Source organism: Loxodonta africana, chromosome 21 (assembly GCF_030014295.1).
Source record: "Loxodonta africana isolate mLoxAfr1 chromosome 21, mLoxAfr1.hap2, whole genome shotgun sequence".
Lineage (NCBI taxonomy): Eukaryota > Metazoa > Chordata > Mammalia > Proboscidea > Elephantidae > Loxodonta > Loxodonta africana.
The window spans coordinates 34,295,665-34,316,820 of NC_087362.1; the positions used below are offsets into that span (position 1 = coordinate 34,295,665).

The following is a 21,156-nucleotide window of genomic DNA, read 5'->3' on the forward strand; positions in this document are numbered from 1 at the left end:
ATTTTTATCATATAGAGGCTACTGTTTATAGTAAGCAACTTGCTCCTTGGACTTGACTGACAAAGTTCAGACCCAAATTTAGTGTCACTTTGGCTCCAACCCTTCCTAGTTGGTTTCTGTTCCTTATGAAGTATATTTTAATGTCCTAGCTTATACGTATTTTAATTGTGGAAGCTTTTTAAGATCCCTCCTGGAATGGTGGCATTACATTTGCGTCCCCCTCCTTGGATTTAAGGTTTTCCAGTATCATCAGGGAGCCCTGGTGGTGCAGTGGTTAAGAGCTTGGCTGCTAACCAAAAGGCTAGCAGTTCAAATCCATCAGCTGCTCTTGGAAAATCTAGGGTCAGTTCTACTCTGTCCTTTAGGTTTCCTATGAGTTGTAATTGAGTCAATGGCAACGCGTTTGGCTTTAGTATTATCGGTATTAAATACCTTCACGTCTGCATTCTTATGTTCACTCTCTTCCTCTCGTTCCTACTGGAGTGTGAATAAGGGAGCCAGTATATGTTCAGCATGTGGACCTGGAACAGAGGGGCAGCCAGAATGCCCAAGAGCCTGCACCTCTGTGCTCGAATCACTCACCGGGATGCTCCTAGTGCATCAGAATCACCTGGTGAGCCTTTAAAAAGGACTCCTGTCCAAGCCAACCTCTGAGATAATGTTGGCTTGGGCAGATGTCCTTTGCATTGCCTTTACATGTTGATACCATTCGGTTGGGGTAGGGCCCAGGTCTGGGCAGATCTATGTTTGAAAGTTCCCTTGGTGATCCTACAGTGCAGCCAGTAGGATCCTACTCAGCTACCACCTCCCCAGTGATGCTATACACAGATGACCTCCAGCAGGTTAACCATGGTGACTTAGCGTGCCAGCAGCCCCCAACCGTTTGCCAGGGCTGCATGCTCATGAAGGACATTATTTTAGACTGCGGGGTAGGTCTAGGATGTCTGTCAGCAAAACAAGAGACTAACAAACAAAATGTGTTGCTATAAATTCAGAGTGTCCAACCTCATCTGGACCCTCCCTGCACATTGGTGACCTTTGTGTCCCTGTCTTGTAAAGCTCACTTATTTGCTCCTTTACAATCCTTCCTAATTTATTCCCAGTCTGCAGTTCATCTCCATCTTTCACCCTCTGCAGATGTAGTTGTCTCCTGCTTTAGAGATGATTGAGGCCACCCCAGGAAGGCCCCTCGATTTTCATCGTCTCTTCCTTAAGTTCTCATGCCAAGATGGAGGTAGGAAGTGGAGGTAAGAGTGAAGATGAGGACCTGAAATTGGAGGCAGGCTGGGGCAGGAATGGGTGGAAGGTGTTGGACGTTAGACTCTGTTGGGCTTTGTAGCTGGAGCGTCTGGAGTGAGTCATGCTCAGAGGTGATGGGGCCACCAAGAGAGGTAGATGGGGCAGAGGGGCAGGTTTGGAGGGGAACACGATAACGTCCTCTTCAGAAACGGAGTTTGAGGAGCCAGTGAGATGCTCAAGGTCCCCTATCCCCTCCCCCCACAGGACCGCAGGCCAGCACAGAGCTTCATATACAGAATGTCCATGTGGGAATGTGGTACTTCCTGGTGGTCCCACTTACCACCAGCACCACTGATGTACTAACTTCTGTTCTCTTTTCTTTCACTTTCCCATTTTCCTAATTCATGCTTACATTGATACTTTCTCAAAATGTAAATATCAAGTCCAAAGTAGGCTTTTGGATTGCAATAGCTGTATGTGAAGAATTACAAAGGTTGAAATTGGACTAGTATCCCATATGTGGGGAATATTTGATATGTGTATTTGTTTTCTGTTTGTATTTCTATTACTTGCCATAATAATTCATTTGCTTAAAACACTTTCATTATATTGTAGCCATTACCATCCAGTAAAAAAAATGAGTGTGTATTATACACTTATCTTTTTTCCTAAGGCTCAACTTCCATCCATAAGTTTTCATGAGTATTCTTAGAGAGGTGTAGTGTCTACTTTAACCTTGCAAAAGATTATTCTGAACAATGCAAATAGAAATAGGACCCCAGTAGACCAGTTAACTGATCTGGAAACAGTTTTATTAGCTCAAGTTCAGTGACATTTGTAGGAAGTTCTGCTCTTTACCTATTTTGCAGGGTAGCAAACCAAAACTTTGCACAGTTGCTCAGATTGGCTGGCAGGGGGTTGCTAAGATACCGCTAAACGTTAGCTGGAGCACATATATATGTGAAATTTTCTATCATATGCACATGAACTAGAGAGAACATCTCTTCTGAGATAAATTTTCTTGGAAAGATATATGGGGGAGAACGGCTTCAGTGGACCTGGCCAAGTTATGCTTTCACACTGATGCAGGCGCCGGAGTTAGGCCAACTTACACACTAAACTGAAGAGGGAGATGAGCAGGACGAAGGTCACACTGGTGCGCAGGGCTCCTGCCGCGTTGCAGTCCACTTTGGAGTTCTTGCAGGAACATACTTGCACCCTGAGGTCCGTGATATTTGTCATGGGAGGCTTCCCTGAATCTGTCACCATGACTGGCAGGTTGTAGTTGGCTTTGTTCAGATTTTGAAGAAGGCTTACCAGGGCGTGCGTATCTACGGAGACAAGGAGGGCCTCATGAGAGAGGGTTTAAAAAAAAAAAAAGTTGCCATTGAGTCAGTTGTGACTTGTGGCGATTCCGTGTGTGTCAGAGTAGAACTGTGAGCCACAGGATTTTCAAAAGTAGATCTCCAGGCCTTTCTTCCAGGGTACCTCTAGGTGGACTTGAACTGCCACCTTTTGGTTAGCAGCTGAGTGTGTTAACTGTTTGTACCACCCAGGGACTCCAAGAGAGGGTTAGACTGTCCCAAAGAAACGAATAAGGTTTTGGCAACTAAAAGTATGCAAAACAGGCATTGCAATTTAATTTATAATCTATATGTCTATATAATCTATATAGTCTATATGTTATAGACTTAACATAAAGTAAAATTAAAAATTCATTTTCTCAGTTGTACTAGACACACTTCAAGTGCCCAGTAGCCACGTTTGGCTGGTGGCTGCCATATCGGACAGTGCAGTTGTAGCACATTACCATCACTGCAGAGAGTTCTGGGTTCAGTGCTAAGGTCGTCCGTTGCAAAGGGACCTGTTTTTGTGAAGATGATCGGGCATCAAAAACTTCTCTGTGTGTATTTATTAAACCTCAAAAGCCATCTTGACAAAGATCACATATAGCAGTTAGAAAAAAATATCATAGAAGTCCACCTACCCTAAATGTGTGGGCAGAACTCCCATGTGCTGCCACAGAAGTGGGTACGTTTTTATCAGGCCTCAGGCCATAGACCTAGATTTGGGTCGAAACCGTTGGCATAACCACAGCACGGAGGCTGGGTCTGTAAGAATTCTCTCTACTTTCCTAATACCGTAAAACAACAGCAACAAGAACAACAAACCCGTTGCCATGGAGTTGCTTCGCACTGGTGAGAGGCTATCTTTCATCCCCCAGGCCACTAAGTGGCAGTCATAAGTGACCACTCACCTCCCCTGGCCTCAGACTATTTTCCATTACTCAGATGACCAAGGACTTTTTTTTTTTTTTTTAAATCTGGCCCTTCAAATAATGCTAAGCATTTAGGGGAAAAAAAAAAAAATTGGGGCTGAGGAAAAGCGTTTAGAAGGCATCTTACCTATTAAATAAAATCAGGCAGGGAAAAATGAGTGTGATGATATGAAAACAAAAACAAATGAAGTATCATCCTCATTGGAGTGTGACGGCAGCAGAAACGACCAACGCAGGTGATCACACCAGTGAACTGGAAGATTAACTAAAAAAACCTTTTCAGACCTTCCTCGAGTAGAGGAGGAACTCTTGAAGGAGAAGGTTCCAGTTGGAAAGAACCAGTCATGATTATTCAAGTCAGCTACAGCCATAAGAGCTAGCAAATAAGACACTAACCCCTCAAACAAGGGCCACTTTAATTAAAAATAATCACTGTAACAGAACTCGTTCTTTAAAAAGCAGTAACGTAGACAAACAGGCAAGTAGAATCAATAACAAGAGAAAGGCACTAATAAAAATAAGATACGAGATAGGGCCATAACAATAGACAGGAGATTTTTTAATGGAAAATTTTATGCACAGTGGTACAATACATGTTCAAAACTTAATGAAATGGGTGATTCTGCCTCTCCCCTCCAATGTTCTACCACTGATGTAAGAAGAGGGAACCCTGAGTAGGCCAAAAGCAGGATAAATTCATTATTGCAGACAGAGCGTACTAACTTGTGAGTGGTGTGTGTGAGCGTGTGTGCGTGTTGCTTTACTGGAAAGCAGTGTGAGCAGGAACTTAGTAGTTAGCTCACATTAGCCATGGGGGAGAAATTGGGTGAGGCCTTATAGATACATGGGTACTGCATAGTTCAATACATGGGTGTTTCAGGTTTAACAAGGCAGATGGGAACTGCTGGGCCACATTTCGAGTCTCACCTGTCCATGTGGAAAGATGGGTAGAAAGGGAAAATGCTTGTAAGTTTCATAAATGGGGGGGGGGGGCGGGGAGGAGGACACGTGGAAGAAGATGGCGAAGTGGAGTGCCAAAGTCATTATGAAGATGAAGTAAAATTTGAGGAGGTCTGCATCATAACATGGGAGGTGGATGGTTAGAGGTTGAAGACTTTATAAACATTCTTATATCGTTGCTTCTCTTTTCTTTAGTCTTTTATGGAGGTAGGCATTCCATGGAAAATCTCACCAAAATGCTGGTAAAAGTTAATGTAAATAACTTTCCGAGTCGTCTGAGGCAGGAGGGGCAGCCCTGAGTCAAGAGATGAGGGGGCAGAGGCAGGGACCCTTGGCTTTCAAAGGCCAAAGACTGGGTCCGTTGGCCAAAGTTCTGTGCAAGCCAGCTACAAGGAGAGAATCTGTGGGGTTTCATTAAAAGAAGGGAAGAAGAGGGATAACGAATCATGGTCTTGTGCTTGAGTACTCTGGGATGGCAGAAATGCAGAGGTCACAGATTAGTCAAGAGTGGAAAGCTAGGGTTAATTGTGGAATAGAAAAGATAAGGGAGGAAGCAAAAGAGAAAATGTGTTTGCATTATAAGAAACCAATATTCTCCATTTTCACAAATTGTATTTCCTGGCTGGTGAGAAATTATATTTATAATATACAACTAACTTGAAGTAAACCATGTGAGAATGCTCGAGAGAGTCTGAGAGCAAGAACCCTTTGGGAAAGAGAAACTAAGTTCGGAGCTCAAAGAGTCATGAGAATGTTTTCACCAGACTTACTGTTGATCTTGGAGATCTTCCAGACTTTATCAGGGACAGCCTGTTTATGGATTTCAAATTTGAAAGGATCTGTGTTTGGGTGAAGATCCTTATCTGATGCCCCCAAAATGACAACACTGAGGTTTTTGGCGTCATCACAGACTTCAGCCACTGTGGGATAGATGAAGGGAGCATTGTCGTTCACGTCTTCCAGAGTTATCAGTAAAGTCCCAGTCCCCGTAGCAGGAGGGTTGCCTGTGGGAGAAAGGGAAGATGTCAGTACACAACTGATACGATGCAATAACCATCTTCCATCAGACTTTTTAAGTGTGCCAGACACCTTTATTGTTAATAACATGCTTCAAATAGAACTCACGATAATAGCTTGCGTTTTTGTACAAAGTTTAGTGGTTTACAAAGCCCTTTACCATATAAGACTTTTGACTGAAGTTCTTCAGGCATAATACTTTACGTTTAGAGTGGCGTGCTTCTAACGCAAAAGTTGTACTAACACATTGAAAGTCACTTGAAGAATGGAGATAGCAAGCAAGACTTTTATTTGCATGCTTTAACCTAACTAGGGAGTTGACTATGAGGCATTGGTGGCTCCATGGTAGAATTCTCACCTTCCATACGAGAGAACTGGGTTCCGTTCCTGGCCAATGCACCTCACGCGCAGCCAGTACCTGTCTGTCAGTGGAGGCTTGCGTGTTGCTATGATGCTGAACAGGTTTCAGTGGAGCTTCCAGACTAGGATGGACTAGGAAGAAAGGCCTGGTGATCTGCTTCCAAAAATCAGCCGATGAAAACCTTATAGGTCACAATGGTCTGATCCAAAACTGGTCGTGGGGATGGTGCAGGACTGGGCAGCATTTTGTTTTGAGCATGGGGTCGCCATGAGTCAGGGGCAACAAGGTAGTTGGCTAAAAAGAGAAAAGTCTAACCCAGGGGGTTTTCATCTGGGGGTGAACAAGAGTCTCAGATGACTAATAGTATCATTCCTTGGGTCTGGAAAGGCTGACCTGCCAGGACAGGGTAGGTTTAGAAAGGCTTGTTATGAGAAACGAAACCTTTAGCCGGCTCCTGGGGCGGTAGAAGCAATCGAAATACAATCTTTGGGCCTTATTTTAAAGCCTTGCTTTGTCAATATTTCAGGTACTTCCTGGAGTGTTTTTCATTTTAGAGAACATTATGAAAAAAAAAACAGCCCTTATAATTTTCTATCTCATAATGTCTTTCACTTAAAGAATGGGTATTTAATGTTAATAAGACTTGGCTTGACTTTATTTACCTTTCTCTAAATTCATTTTTAATCATATGTGCATTAGAGGTTTGCTCTTGGGATGAACCATTCATTAATAGGTTCTAATTTTCTGCCAGAAATAGTAAGTATGTATTAAAAAAAATCCCCAAACACGTGGTTATGTCATGTGTGTCAAAGTAGAACTGTGTTCCATGGGGTTTTCAGTAAGTATATGGATTTGCCTTATTCTAAAAGGATTTGATACACTTCTGATTTTATACATGTGCGGTACCAATCTGATTTATGGCTCCATCTTACTCTTCCTCTCCTTATTTGCCCTTAATCAGATTCCCAAGCTCAATTTTATTTTATAGCACCCTCTATTAATTTTTTGAAATGCACACTAGTTTTAAAGTCCAGTTATAGAATCACATGGGGGTTAGAAGGGTAGTGAGTACTTGACTTAGGTTCGAGTCTAGGGGTCAAGCACAGGCAAGGCGAGGGGTGACAGATTCTGTCTTTTAGATTTGGACAGTTTATTACTTGCATAGACAGCAGAAGGCAGAGCTGGCAAAGTGGACCTTGTGCAGGTGACACCGAAATAAAAGGGGCTAGATGCTGCGGCATGGACAAAGGAACACGCTGTTGCTGAGTCTGTGCCCCACGGCCCTGCAGTTTGTTGCCTGCAGTTGTACTAGGGGGAGGGCCAGAGCCTGTGCCTCATCAGAACCCAGGAGGCAGCGAGAAACTTAGGACAGCCTGCCAGGGGAGATAGGGAGGTGAGTAGGTATGGCTGTGTGCCTGCAGTTCCGAGAGGATCCAGGAGGATCACAGGGCATTCTGCCAAGGCTCAGAGAACTGGGCACAGGCCTTGCCTACGTGGCCTAGGTGGATACATGTAGAGTCACCAGGCACCATTGAGGACCTTTTGCCTCCAGCAGGGTGTACTGAAGGATGGCAAGGGGATGAAGTTGGGAAGGTTGGGTGGGGCCTTGGGTCTTGACCGGCATGACAAGGAGCTTGTACTCATTCTGTGCGGTGCAGGAAGCCACCTGAGGTTTTTCAGTGAGGTAATGGTCTTACATACTATTTAATTTTCATTGTGGTGAAATAAACAAACCATTTGCCATTTCAATTATTGGTGACATTAATTACATTCACCATGTTGTACAACCATCACCACTATTTCCAAGTTTTTCAATCACGCGTCACAGAAACTCAGTGCCCATTAAGCAACAATTCCCTCTGCTCCTGCCCATGGGAACCACTAATAAACCGTTGTCTCTATGCCTTTGCCAAGTCTAGATATTTCATATAAGTAGGATTATACAATATTTGTCCTTTTCTAATTTCATACTGTTTTCAAGGTTCATCCATGTTGTAGCATGTGTCAGAACTTCAGTTCTCATGGTGGCTGAATGATAGTCCATTGTCCAGGTAGACCATATTTGTTTATCCATTCATCTGTTGATGAGCACTTGGGTTGTGCCCACCTTTTGGCTATTGTGAATAGTGTTGCAGTGGACAGTGGTTGATCTGACTTATTTTTAGAAACAACAACAGAGAGGTAAGACATTGTAAGCAGAGAGACCAGCAGTAGATGAGTGAGCTGTGGTGTGTGTAGCTCGAACAGGAAAGAGATGTCTTGCTGTGGTGACTGGCCCTCAACTGAGGCTGCAGGAGAAAAGTAGCATCGTGGTGGGGAGTGGAAAGACAATGACTTAAGCTTGGATTGTGCTGATAGCTGGTCAGATTTAGTGTACCCACATGTGCAGAGCTTAGGAGAAATGCCAGGGCTGAGAGTCAGGGGAGTCATCAGTGTACAGATGTTTTTGAAAGCTTCCTAGCAAATTAATTACCTGAGATGAGAATGCAGAATGGCAAGGAGGGTGGAATCCTGGGAAACACTGAAGCTGAAATAGCAGGTGATAATTTTGCAGAAGACAGGGCAGTGATGAGTTGGGAGAGGAGGCAGTAATCATAATTCAATGTGTTAACAAAACCAAAAAGGATAAGGACAAAAGAGAAGTAATGAGATTTTGCACGGAGAAAGTTATTGGTGACATTATTGGGGAAGAAGGGCTTGAAGGAAGCCGAGGAGTGAGTCAAGAAGCAGCAAGAGCAGATCCTCTTTAGTGTGATGGGTGGACTTGAAATATACCTGCACCCAAAGGCAGTACAGAATAAACATTCACGTAAATATCTGCTAAAATAGGAACACACATGCAATTAATCATAAGAAGGTGATTTCTAACGGTGGCCTATCATCAACTTTAGAGTAAGAACTCAAAAGAAATGCATAATTACTTTGAAGTTGGTTTTTCAGTGTCAGCTTTAGCCATTTGGTTGAATTTCTTTATTGAAAAATTGTCTTTTTTTATGGAACTAATTGGATGTTTCAGAAGAATCCATTGTATTTTTTTCACTCTGAATGTATTATAAATTGAAGTCATTTGGTCAAATGGATGAGAAGGCATTATGAGTATTTGAAATATGGCCATAAGAACTACTGGCCTTTCATGAACTTAATTATACTACTGTCTTCAGTTTCCCACGGAGTACTCCCAGACAAGGCTGGTGATGTCTTTTTCTGAAGTTGGTAGAGTGAGCTTGTTTCTTTGGGTGATAGGGTGAAGACGGGATTCCCAAAATCCCCAGGGAAAAAGCCTCTCCTCCCTGTTTATATGTACAAGGCAGAGAAAACCAACTTCCACAATTAAAATGTTACTCAAAATGTAATGATTTTTCACATGTCCTTTTGGCTTCAATAGTTTCTCGGGCCCAGAAAGTACCGGGGCAACCTCAGTGTTTTCGCCAGGTATGTAGCAACTGTCCCTCACCCCTCCTATTTTCCCTTCCTGTCAGCAACCCTCACCACCCGTGGGGCATAACCAAAAATCAGAACCCAGGTGTGGTTAGGGCTGTGCTTCTCTTTCATGATTTTCTATTTCAATAGGGAAAAAGCTTCAATTTGAACAAAGCTCCCAGGACATGGAGCTAGGAACAGTACCTCCGCTTGGCTGCAAATATTCTTTTTGCTTGTAGCCCTCATGTTGTCAACCAATAGTATGAATTGGCAAAAGTGGCCCTCATTTCGTTTCCTGTTGTTGTTAGATGCTGTCGAGTTGGTTCCGACTCACGGAGACCCTACGCACAAAAGAACGAAACACTGCCCGGTCCTGCACCATCCTTACAATCCTTGCTATGCTTGAGCCCATTGTTGCAGCCACTGTCAATCCATCTTGTTGAGGGTCTTCCTCTTTTTCACTGACCCTCTACTTTACCAAGCATGATGTCCTTCTTCAGGGACTGATCCTTCCTGATAACATGTCCAAAGTATGTGAGACATAGTCTTGCCATCTTTGCTTCTAAGGAGCATTCTGGTTGTACTTCTTCCAAGACAGATTTGTTCGTTCTTTTGGCAGTCCACGGCATATTCAGTATTCTTTGCCAACACCACAATTCAAAGGCGTCAATTCTTCTTCAGTCTTCCTTATTCATTGTCCAGCTTTTGCATGCATATGAGGCAGTTGGAAACACGATGACTTGGGTCAGGTGCACCTTAGTCTTCAAGGTGACATCATCTCTTTTTAACACATTAGAGAGATCTTTTGTAGCAAATTTACCCAATGCAATGCATCTTTTGATTTCTTGACTGCTGCTTCCATGTATGCTGATTGTGGATCCAAGTAAAATGAAACCCTTGACAACTTCAATCTTTTCTCTCTTTATCACAATGTTGCTTATTGGTCCAGTTGTGAGGATTTTTGTTTTCTTTATGTTGAGGTGTAATCCATACTGAAGGCTGTGGTCTTTGATCTTCTTCAGTAAGTGCTTCAAGTCCTCTTCACTTTCAGCAAGCAAGGTTGTGTTATCTGCATAATGCAGGTTATTAATGAATCTTCCTCTAACCCTGATACCACATTCTTCTTCATAAATAGTCCAGCTTCTTGGATTATCTGCTCAGTATACAGATTGAATAAGTATGGTGAAAAGACACAATCCTGACACACATCTTTCCTGATTTCATATCACAGAGTATCCCCTTGTTCTGTTTGAACGATTGCCTCTTGGTCTATGCACAGGTTCCTTATGAGCACAATTAAGCGTTCTGGAATTCCCATTCTTGGCAATGTTATGCATAATTTGTTATGATCCACACAGTTTAATGCCTTTGCATAGTCAATAAAACAAGATTCATCTGACATCAGTAATGGTATCCCTCGTTTCACATCCTCTTCTGAATCCAGCTTGAATTTCTGGCAGTTTCCTGTTGACGTACTGCTGCAACTGCTTTCGGATGATCTGCAGCAAAATTTGACTCGCGTGTGATACTAATAATATTGTCTGATAACTTCCTCATTCTGTTGTATTACCTTTCTTTGGAAACAGCACAAATATGGATCTCTTCCAATTGATTGGCCAGGTAGCTAGCTGTCTTCTAAATTTCTTGACATAGATAAGTGAGTGCCTTCAGCTCTGCATCCACTTGTTGAAACATCTCAGTTGGTATTCCATCAATTCCTGGAGCCTTGTTTTTCACCAATGCCTTCAGTGCAGCTTGGACTTCTTCCTTCACACCGTCGGTTCCTGATCATATGTTACCTCCTGAAATGGCTGAACATTAACCAATTCTTTCTGGTAAAGTGACTCTGTGTTCCTTCCATCTTTTGATGCTTCCTTTGTCATTCACTGTTCTGTCCACAGAATCCTTAAGGATTGCAACTTGAGGCTTGATTTTTTTCTTCAGTTCTTTCAATTTGAGAAATGCTGAGTGTGTTCTTCCCTTTCGGTTTTCTAGCTCAGGTCTTTGCAGATTTCATTATAATACTTTGTCTTCTCAAGCTGCTGTCTGAAACCTTCTGTTCAGCTCTTTTACACGATCATTTCTTCTGCGTGATTTAGCTACTCTATGTTTAAGAGCAAGTTTCAGAGTCTCTTCTGACATCCATTTTGGTCTTTTTTTTCTTTCCTGTATTTTAAATGACCTTTTGCTTTTTCCATGTATGATGCCCTTGACGTCACCACACAACTCGCCTGGTCTTTGGTCATTAGTGTTCAATGTGTCAAATCTATTCTTGAGGTGGTTTGAAAATTCAGGTGAGATATGCTCAAGGTCATATTTTCGCTCTTGTAGACTTGTTTTAATTTTCTTCATCTTCAACTTGCAATTGCATATGTGCAATTGATGATCTGTTTTGCAATCATCCACTGGCCTTATTCTGACTGATGATATTGAGCTTCTCCATTGTTTCCTTCCACAGATGTAGTTAATTTGATTCCTTTTTATTCCATCTGGCAAGGTCCATGTATATAGTTGCTGTTTATGTTGTCGAAAAAATGTATTTGCAATGAATAAGTCATTGGTCTTACAAAATTCTATCACACGATCTCCAGCGTCATTTCTATCACCAAGGCCATATTTTCCAACTACTGATTCTTCTTCTTTGTTCCCAGCTTTTGCATTCCAGTCATCAGTAATTATCAATGCATCTTGATTGCATGTTTGATCAATGTCAAACTGCAGAAGTTGGTAAAAATCTTCAATGTCTTCATAAGATAAGGCATGTTAACCTGGCTTATTTGGGTTGCCATCATAATCAATGGCTTGATTGTGTCCAAACTAGCATCTTTTAAGTAGAATCAATCTAAATAATTTCACTATAGCCCATGTGCAGTCTAGCGCTCGGTTGAGCTGTGAAAAGAGAAAGTCAGATCCCAGGCTGAGGTATCTTTTTGTGGTTCACATCCTGTTCGACCCCTAGTCTGGGGGCCGTTGCTATTCAATAGTTCAATAGCCATTTCACTATGGAGCTGAACAGCGTGTTTTTTTTTTCTGTCAATTAATCTAAATGTGCTTTGCACAGTATTTCAGTATTGAATCAGCTGGGATTATCAGAACATCTATCATGTAGGGAACTGAGAAGGACAGGCTGGGACATGATGTACCTTAGCCTATGAAAAATCATTATCTTAGTCTATCTCATTTTAATTTTACAGCTGCTGTGCTTGATTCTATATCTGTGCGCCTTCTTGGTCACGCGCATCACATTTTTCATCAGACTCAAACTTTTACTTTAGACAAGTTGCTACGTCTTGAAAACAAGCTACTGAATTTAGCAATAATTTGGCTTGTTTTTATGCTATCACTTCCCTATTCGTTTACATGAAAATAGATGGGGGATATGTCACTTGTAGGCATATAAAGACTTACGGAGTCTGTTGTCACTCTGCTTCAAACCCCTTCATATGTGCTGAGCCTCAGGAAGAACTAGCAAGAGTATTTTTTCTTTTTTCTTGAAGATGTCTGGATAATGTGGGTGCTCAAACAAGGGTATTTGGACTTACAGAAGCAAAATGTTGGTCTTTGTGGTTTGAAGTTAGGATTTAGATTTTCTGTGAGGGCATAAGAGCCCCATTCAATAGCATCATCATGGAACATTAAGCCCTATACAATTTCAGAAGAGGAGGAGGGATTAGAGGCGAGGTTTTAGGTGAGAATGAGGCACGGACACCAGCCTAACCTTGAGCAAAAGGTATAAGCCCAGAAGCAGAGGCTAGCATTGCCTCTCCTGCCCATAACCTCTCCCGGTGGCATTCCGGAACTCTTTCAAGAAATTGCTTGTGACAGCTTTCAGCCCACACAAGACAGAGAGACCAACGTTTGACCTTTCTGGTGATTACCTGAGTGGGAGCCATAATCACTCTGGAATTTGCCCAGTCCTAATTACTACTGCCTTTCCCCATTGTCAGTGCAATTCCCAAAGGAATTCTGTCTTTACTGCTTTCCCAAATATTCTCTTTCCTTCCTGTTATTTTTAACAGCTTTTTTTTTTCTCCTTTTGATAGGCCAGCAATTCTGTGTTCGTTGAAGTCTCTGATACAAGGAGTCCTGCACTCTGTAGGCACCTATCTTAACCTTTGCAGAAAATCTGGACCATATAAGATAAGTGATGATATTCACCTCTGAAGATAAAATGGTGGAAAGGTTGCCAACATGAAAGGTCACACTATATTAATCTATAGGATTAAAGGCTTTACTCATCCAATTGTTGCCTTAGCAAAACAAAAGCATTTCAGTTATATTGAAATACTGTTGTTAATTTGTACCTCATACAGTTGATAACAGTTTAAGAAAAATGCTTTGTATACTGTTGAGTATTTTGTGGGTTACAACTTAGTCTTCGTCCCTAAAAAAAAAAAAAAAGGAGGTACTAAAGCATCTTTTTCCCACAAAAATTATAACGTGGGCACTGCAAATATTATGATGAGGCATGATCCTAGAATCTATCTAGACTAGCTTTGGGGCACTGAGCAGATAGGTCCAAAGGGTTCTTAATCCCAGTTAACTTCAGAACAGATTTCCAGCCCTGCTTCAAAATGTCTTTTTTATATACCTTTATTCTAGCCACTAAGAGGTACCTAAAAGAAAATACTGTTTTGAGTGCTGCCTTTTAGCTGCTCTGAACGGAAAATGTAGGACTCATAGCGACCCTATAGAACGGAGTAGAACTGCCCCATAGGGTTTCCAAGAAGCAGCTGGTGGGTTCAAACTGCCAACCTTTTGATTAGCAGCCAAGTGCTTAACAGCTGTGCCACCAGGGCTTCTAGAGGTACCTAAAAGAAAATACAATTTGGAGTGCTGCCTTAATTGCTCTGAATGGCAAATGTAGGACTGTGTGTTACGGTGGTGCCACATCTGCCCTTTGCCTATCACTCACCTAACAAGATGCCTAGAGTCTGTTTCTAGGGTAAAGAGAGATACTTGGAGAATACAGGAATGGTTACCTCCCTGGGAAGGCCCAGTGGGCTAGGCATGTGCTCTCTGTGTAGCCATGTATTATATTTTTTAAAAAACTTTATGTTGACGTAGAGAAAAGTTCATGAATCATAAGCATGCAGCTTGAAAATTTTCACAATTCAAACATACCTGCATGGTCCAGTACCACAAGATCTAGAAACCCATCCACAAGGGTAATCTTGGCAGCAGTGATGAATTTTGGCTTTTTTGAGCTTTACGTAAATGGAATCATTCAGTGAGTGCTCTATCAGTCTTTTTTTACTCAACATTACACTTGACATTCATCCACGTTGTTGTGAATGGTTGTCGATCATTCATTTTTATTGTTGTATAGACGTCGTTGTGTGAGTATACCACAATTTGTTTACTCATTCTACTTTTTGGGCATTTGTGTGGTTTCCAGTTTTGGGCTATTATGAGTAGTGTCGTTACAACCATTCTGGCACATGTGTTTTGGTGAACACTCGTACACCAAAACATGTCTGTTTGATGTATACCTAGGTGTGGATCATAGAGTATACATATGCGCAGCTTTAGTTGATACTTTCAGCTTCCAAAGTGGTGGCTGTACCAATTTAGACTTCTACCAGTGGTATATTAGAGTTCCAGTTACTCCACATCTTGGCTAACACTTGGTATTTTCTATCATTTCAGTCATTTTGTAGGTGTGTAATGGTATTACATTATAGTTATAATTGTATTTTCCTGTGGATTCATAAAGTTGAACATCTTTTCATACATCTATTGGCTATTTTAATATCCTCTTTTGTAAAGTGTTTGCTGAAGTCTCTGACCCATTTTTCTTTGGGGTGTGTCTTTTGTTTACAAATTTCTTGCATTTCTTTGTAGTTACAAATATCTTCTTCTACTCTGTAGGTTGTCTGTTCACTTACTTTCCTGATGGTGTGATTTGATGAACCAAAGTTCTTAATTTTAATATTATCTATCATTGTTTTTCATTTTATGGTTAGTACTTTTTGTATCCCATTTAACAAATCTTTGCCTGTGCTAACGGCACTAATATGTTTTCCTCTAAAAGATGTATTATTTAACCTTTCATCTTTTGGTCTGTAATTAGAATTGATTATTGTGTATGGTATAAGACAGGGGTCACCATGCATTAAAAAAATAGAATTATCCAGTTAACCTACAACTGTTTATTGAAAAGACCAAGCTTTTTTCTATTCTTGACATAACTAGGGGCCGTCTATGTGTAGATCTGTTTCCGAACACCCTATTCTGTTCCACTGGTCTGTTTTTTTCTGTCTTTGCTCAAATGCCACACAGTCTTAATTACTGTAGTTTTTAAATAGGTCTGGATATGTGGTAGTGTAAGTCTTCCAACTTAATCTTCAAGATTCTTAACCTTTTGTTTGGGTCTGCATGTAAACAACTTTGGTAAAATTGTTCCCTGTGCTCTTGTAAAGAACCTGAGTTTATTTTTTTTGAGTACTATGTTCTCTAATATGTGAATTGATCAATTTTTTTGTCTTGTTGAAGTCTTCTGTATCTTTGCTTTGTTTGTTTGTTGCTGGTTCTATCAGCTAATGAGGGAGATGCATTCTAGTCTCCCACAATGATCTCTTTTTAGTTTCTCTGCTCTGTATATTTTGAACCTGTGCTTTTGGGTGCATGCAGATTTAGGATTGTAATATCTTCACTTTACATTGATCCCTTTATCACACAGTAATGCTTCTGGCCTTAAAGTATGCTGAGAACGAAGAATACTCAGACCTAGTCTGTGTGTGCCAAGCACTCACTCACAAGCCAAATGGAACACATGTCCAAGAAGTGAGAGCTCAGTGTGGTAGAGGATAGGCAGAGGAGGCATCACAATGAAAGCAAACCTTGAGTGTGGCCTTGAAAGACAGGCAGGATTTGGGTAGGTCGCAGGGTCAGGAGGCAGAGGTGCTAGGAGGAGGAGACTGACAACTAGAAGGGAGTATAGCACAGGAGGTAAGAAAAGGAAAGAGTCGCATCCTCTGTGAGCAGATAGGTAGGAATCTGTTTAGATGTATACGGAAGAGTCATATATTCAAAGGTCCCTGGGTGGCATAAGCGGTTTGCCCTTGACTACTAACCAAACAGTTGGTGGTTTGAACACACCAAGTGGCACTGCAGAGCAAAGACCTAGCGATCTGTTTCTGTAAAGACTACAACCAAGAAAACCTTATGGAGCAGCTCTACTCTACAACACATGGGGTCGCCATGAGCTGGAATTGACTGTATAGTAAGGGGCTTGGTTTTTTTGATTAGTATGATTGTGGCATTTTTTTCTTCTATTTTTTTACTTTCATCTTTTCTTTGTCCTTTTATTTAAAGAGTGTCTGTTGTAAGCAGCATGTACTTTATTTTTTTTTTGTAACAGTCTGATAATGTTACTTGGAGTATTTAATCCATTTATACTTATTTTAGTTATCCAATGCTGCTATAACAAAAATACTACAAGTGGTACTATAACAGAAATACTACAAGTGGGTGACTTTAACAAACAAAAATTTATTTTCTCACAGTTGAGGAGGGTAGAAGTCTGAATTCAGGGCAACGGTTCTAGGGGAAGGCTTTCTGTCTCTGTCAGCTCTGGTGGAAAGTCCTCGTCTCTTTTCAGCTTCCATTCCTTGGTGATCTTCGTGTGGCACAGCATCTACCATATTTTTATGCAAATAACACATGCCATCTACGTTTGCCAACCTCGCCCTCCCCCTGCAAGTTATTTTTGTAAGTGTGCTGTGCTGTTTTTTTGTTTTAACAGCAACATGTGAAAAAAGTTGGCATAATGGTGTATATGAAAATAGTTTGTGGGGGGGAGTAGTTGGCAGACAAGTGTAGAAGGCGCACATTATTTGCATAATAGTACAGTATTTACCCCATCTGTGTTGCTTGCTTCTGTGCCTATGCTGCTGTTTTATATCTCAAAAGTGATTGGGTTTAAGACATGACTCATTAACATAAAAAAGAAAACTCTAGTCCTGGGATTACATCCACAGGTATAGGGGTTGGGATTTACAATGCATATTTTTGGGGGACACAATTCAATCCGTAACATTTTACATTTAATTATGGTATAATTGGGTGTATATTTACTACCTTTCTCATTTTTTAAATATGCTTTTCCTCTCCTTTCTTGTCTTCTTTTGGATTGATCAAATACTTTTTTTTTTTCAATTAACTTGTTATATACTTTTCCTCTATTCCTTTAGTGGTTACCCTGGGAATACAATATATATTCTTGATTTACTACAGTTTAATAGAAAGTATTACTTATACCATATCTCCAGTACTGCTAGGACCTCAGTTTTAACTCCATTTATTGTTTTATGTTACTGTTCCTATGCGTTTTAGTTGTATTTTTAACTCCCCAGGTCATTACAATGATTGCCTTACCCTCATATCTGCCCTTTCCATTTTTATTTACACTTTTTACATTCCTATGTCTGATATCATTTTCCCTCTGCCTGAAATACTCCCAAGTGTGAGTCAGCTAGCCACATAATTTATTATTTTTTTTTCTCTGAAGAAGTCTTTAATTCACCTTTATTTTTGAAGGAAACTTTTGAGGATTCTAGAGTTCTAGGTAGGGTCTTACCTTTAAAGTGCTAAAAAGAAATGTACCATTGTCTTCTGGCATCTATCATTTCTATTTGGAAGTCAGCCATCAGTCATATCGTCACTCCTTTGTTTATAAATGTATCCTTTTCTCTCAGACTGTGTTTAAGATTTTCTTTTTCTTTTTTAAAAAATCAGTTTGACTATGATGTCCTGAGGTGTGTCTTTTTTTTTTTTTTTTTTTTCCAAATTTATCCTGCTTGTGGTTTGCTAAGCTTCTTGAATCAGGGTGGGTATCCTGCATCGGTTTTAGAATCCTAGCCATTATGTCTTCATATATTTTCTTCTGATCTGTTATTCCTTTGCTGTCCTTCTGGGACTCCAATTTCACGTATGCTATACCCACTATACATGCCCCGCTTGTCTTGTATCTGCTTTCTCATTTTTTATTTTTTCACTCTTGAGTGTTTTTTATAGATTGATATTCCAGGCCACTAAACCTGTGTTCTGCTGTTAAACTCACCTGTCAAGTTCTTAATAACAGATGATTTGTATTTTTTCTTATAGATTCCAATTCTTTGGTGAAATTCTCTATGCTTTAATGTATTTTTTAAAAATTTTCTTCAACTTATTACAGTTATTTTAAAGTCCTTGTCTGTTAATTTAAATACCTGGATCCTCTGTAGGTCTGACTTTTCTCTTGATCATCAGTTATGTATTCTTGCCTCTTCATAGGTCTAGTTTTTTTTTTTTTCTTCCAAATTTGGCATATATACAAAAGAATCATACAGACTTCAGATAATATATCCTGTTGCAGAATTCTCTCTTCTATTAGCCAGATATGCTAGGACTTGCCTCATCAGTTCAGTTAGAGATTGAGATGGGTCAGGCTGGGCTGCACATTTAGCAAGACTCAGCCAATTTTTGGTTTACTCCTGTTGCTAGGCATGGCCCTCCCAGGATTTCGATTGAGACCTTAGAGTGTCTTGTGCCCTGAAAGGCTCCAGAGGATCCTATTCTGCCCTTCAGAGATTCCCAGGTCAGCTTTCTAGCCTTTTCATATACCTCGAAGTCTGGCATATGTCCTAAATAAGAGAATGTTTGTATGCTTTAGGCAAGTTTGCTTTTTCTGGTAGGTCTTTGTTTCCTGTAAGACTTCAGGAGATCTCACTCTGCCCTATAGAAGGCAAATGCCCCACAGGGGAAAGTTAACCATGTGTCTAAAGTTCCTCAAGTTTCCATTTTGTCACACATATGATTCCATATGATTGTTAAAAGCTTTTCTGGGCTATTTTCCTTCATCTTAGGTCCTCTGCCTGGCAAATCCCAGCATCAGAAAGTACCCTTGCACTCTTTTCAGAATGATTCCTTGCTCTCTGGTGCCCTTACGATCAATATTTTTGTAATTTATCAAGCTTTTTTCTAGTCTTTTATCAGTGGGGACATTGGTTTACTATATCCTACCTAGAAGCTCCTCAAACCATATATTTTATCTACATGTTTTGTCATAAATTCCTGAATGATTGCTTATTTGGAGAAAATCTGTTTTGCTTTAGCTTTCCTAGTGTTATATGACAAAAATCCTTATTCTTTCATTCCATCAAATAAATTGAATTCCTATAAAATTAATAAAAACAAATGTTCACTTTGGACAAAATTGAGACATCAGTTAGTAGTATTAACTTTGATCTAATAGGTTAATAGTAAGTGTTGCTTTTTCCGTTATGTCTATAGGAATAGTTCAGTCTTTCTGGAAACATCTGTGACACCAGATTTTGAATTTCCTTGTCTGATATTTGTATTAACAGAGCTAGACAACAAGTAGATCCCAAGCTGTGTTTTTCTCAGGTCCTGGGAGGCTTATTCTTGGCTCCACTTTTTCTTTTCTCTAACCCCAATTGGGGTAGGATTAACATTTACTGAACATTTAATATGCATTTTGATGGTGAATGTAGAGGGTCATAGTGCTTCACTTTCTCAATTCTCTCAACAGCCTTATAAATAGGAATCATCTTTATCATTTTGTAGAGATAGAAACTGAGCCTTAGCATCTAGAAGCAGTGTGCCCATCTACATGGCCACAGAGTTTGTGGGTGTGTTGAATGTTAGGGAAACAGATGAGACCAGGTTTTCTCAACAGAAACACTTGGTTGTAAGGTGTCCTAATGGTTCTGAATATTTTATGATTTCCTTAAAATCAGATGGCTAGTAATTGGCTCACCAGAACTTTGAATCAGGTCACTGGTTCCAGATAAAAATTATAAAGAATGTTAAAGATGCAAGAAACCAAAGTTTTCTCATATCTTGCCATCATCCAGTCCATTTTCCAACTGTCACAGGAGTAAGTTTATTCTGGAGCCAAGTAAGTTACATAATCAAGTCAAATTCCTTGGCATAGCATATAGAACGTTTGGTGAACTTTTTCATGATTTGGCCCACAGATCTGTGAATGCCTGCTCTAAGTCAGACACTGTTATAGGTGTGGGGCTTCAATACCAGATCCAGTTCCAATCCTAGAATAGTCTGCCCAAGTGTATGCCCTTGTCTTCGTACACATGGAACCTACCTGCCCAGCCTTCAGTAATCATGAGCAACTTCTCAATTCCCCATATATCCATATTCTTTCAGACTTCTACTAGAATGGCCCTACCTTTTCTCAGTGTAGCCTCACCACTTGGGTTAGATGTCTTCTCTATCAGGGCTCTCCCTGACCACACACTAGGCTGGACCAGGGGCCCCTCCTGTCGGCTAAACTCCATCACAACAATTATGACACTTGATACGTGTCTTGCTTGTTTACTTGCCTGACTCCCTGACTAACTTGTGAGCTCACTAAACACAAGGACTACGTTTTATCTATCTGTGTGTCTCCAGGACTCAGCACAATGACTAGTCTGTGCTCGGGTGGTGAATGTGTTCTGTTTTTGTCATGTCATTTGCTCCTCAGGAACCTATGAGATCTGTTGGTTGCTGGTTCTAAGAAATGACTCATCAGGTTTTGGGATGCTTTGAATATATGATTCTTACATATGTATCCTACCTTTGTCTTCTCCACTCCTTTGTCCTCTGTCCTCTCCTTCCCTCACCATTCCTCTGTCCTTTGCTCTCCACTCCTCTGTCCTCTTCACTCTTCTGTCCTCTTCCCTCCTCATCCTATATCTCTCCTTTCCTCTGTCCTTCCTCTCTCCGGTCTTTCCCCTCCTCTATCCTTTCTCTTCTCCTTGGTCCTCTCCTCTTATCATTAAGAAGCTCCTAGGCAAGTGTACTATATAGGATAAAAGCTGTGAGACCAATTCAATTGTGGGATCAGTGATGTCCTCCTGGACTGTCTTTCAACTTC

The 21,156-nt window shown here is 40.7% G+C and overlaps 1 protein-coding gene across 2 annotated transcripts in view; it reads right to left on the bottom strand.

The window, feature by feature from the left end:
* CDH13 (cadherin 13) overlaps window positions 1-21,156 on the bottom strand; it is a 1,235,721-nt gene that overhangs the window by 16,212 nt on the left and 1,198,353 nt on the right. The window contains exons 12-13 of one of the 2 annotated variants that reach the window (XM_023558128.2): window positions 5,248-5,481; window positions 2,352-2,570 (exon numbers count right to left, since the gene is read on the bottom strand). In XM_023558128.2, coding sequence (XP_023413896.2) covers window positions 2,352-2,570; window positions 5,248-5,481 — 453 coding nt within the window. Of the gene's footprint in view, window positions 1-1,980; window positions 2,571-5,247; window positions 5,482-21,156 lie in introns of those variants that run through there. The other variant, XM_023558126.2, reaches the window with a different exon arrangement.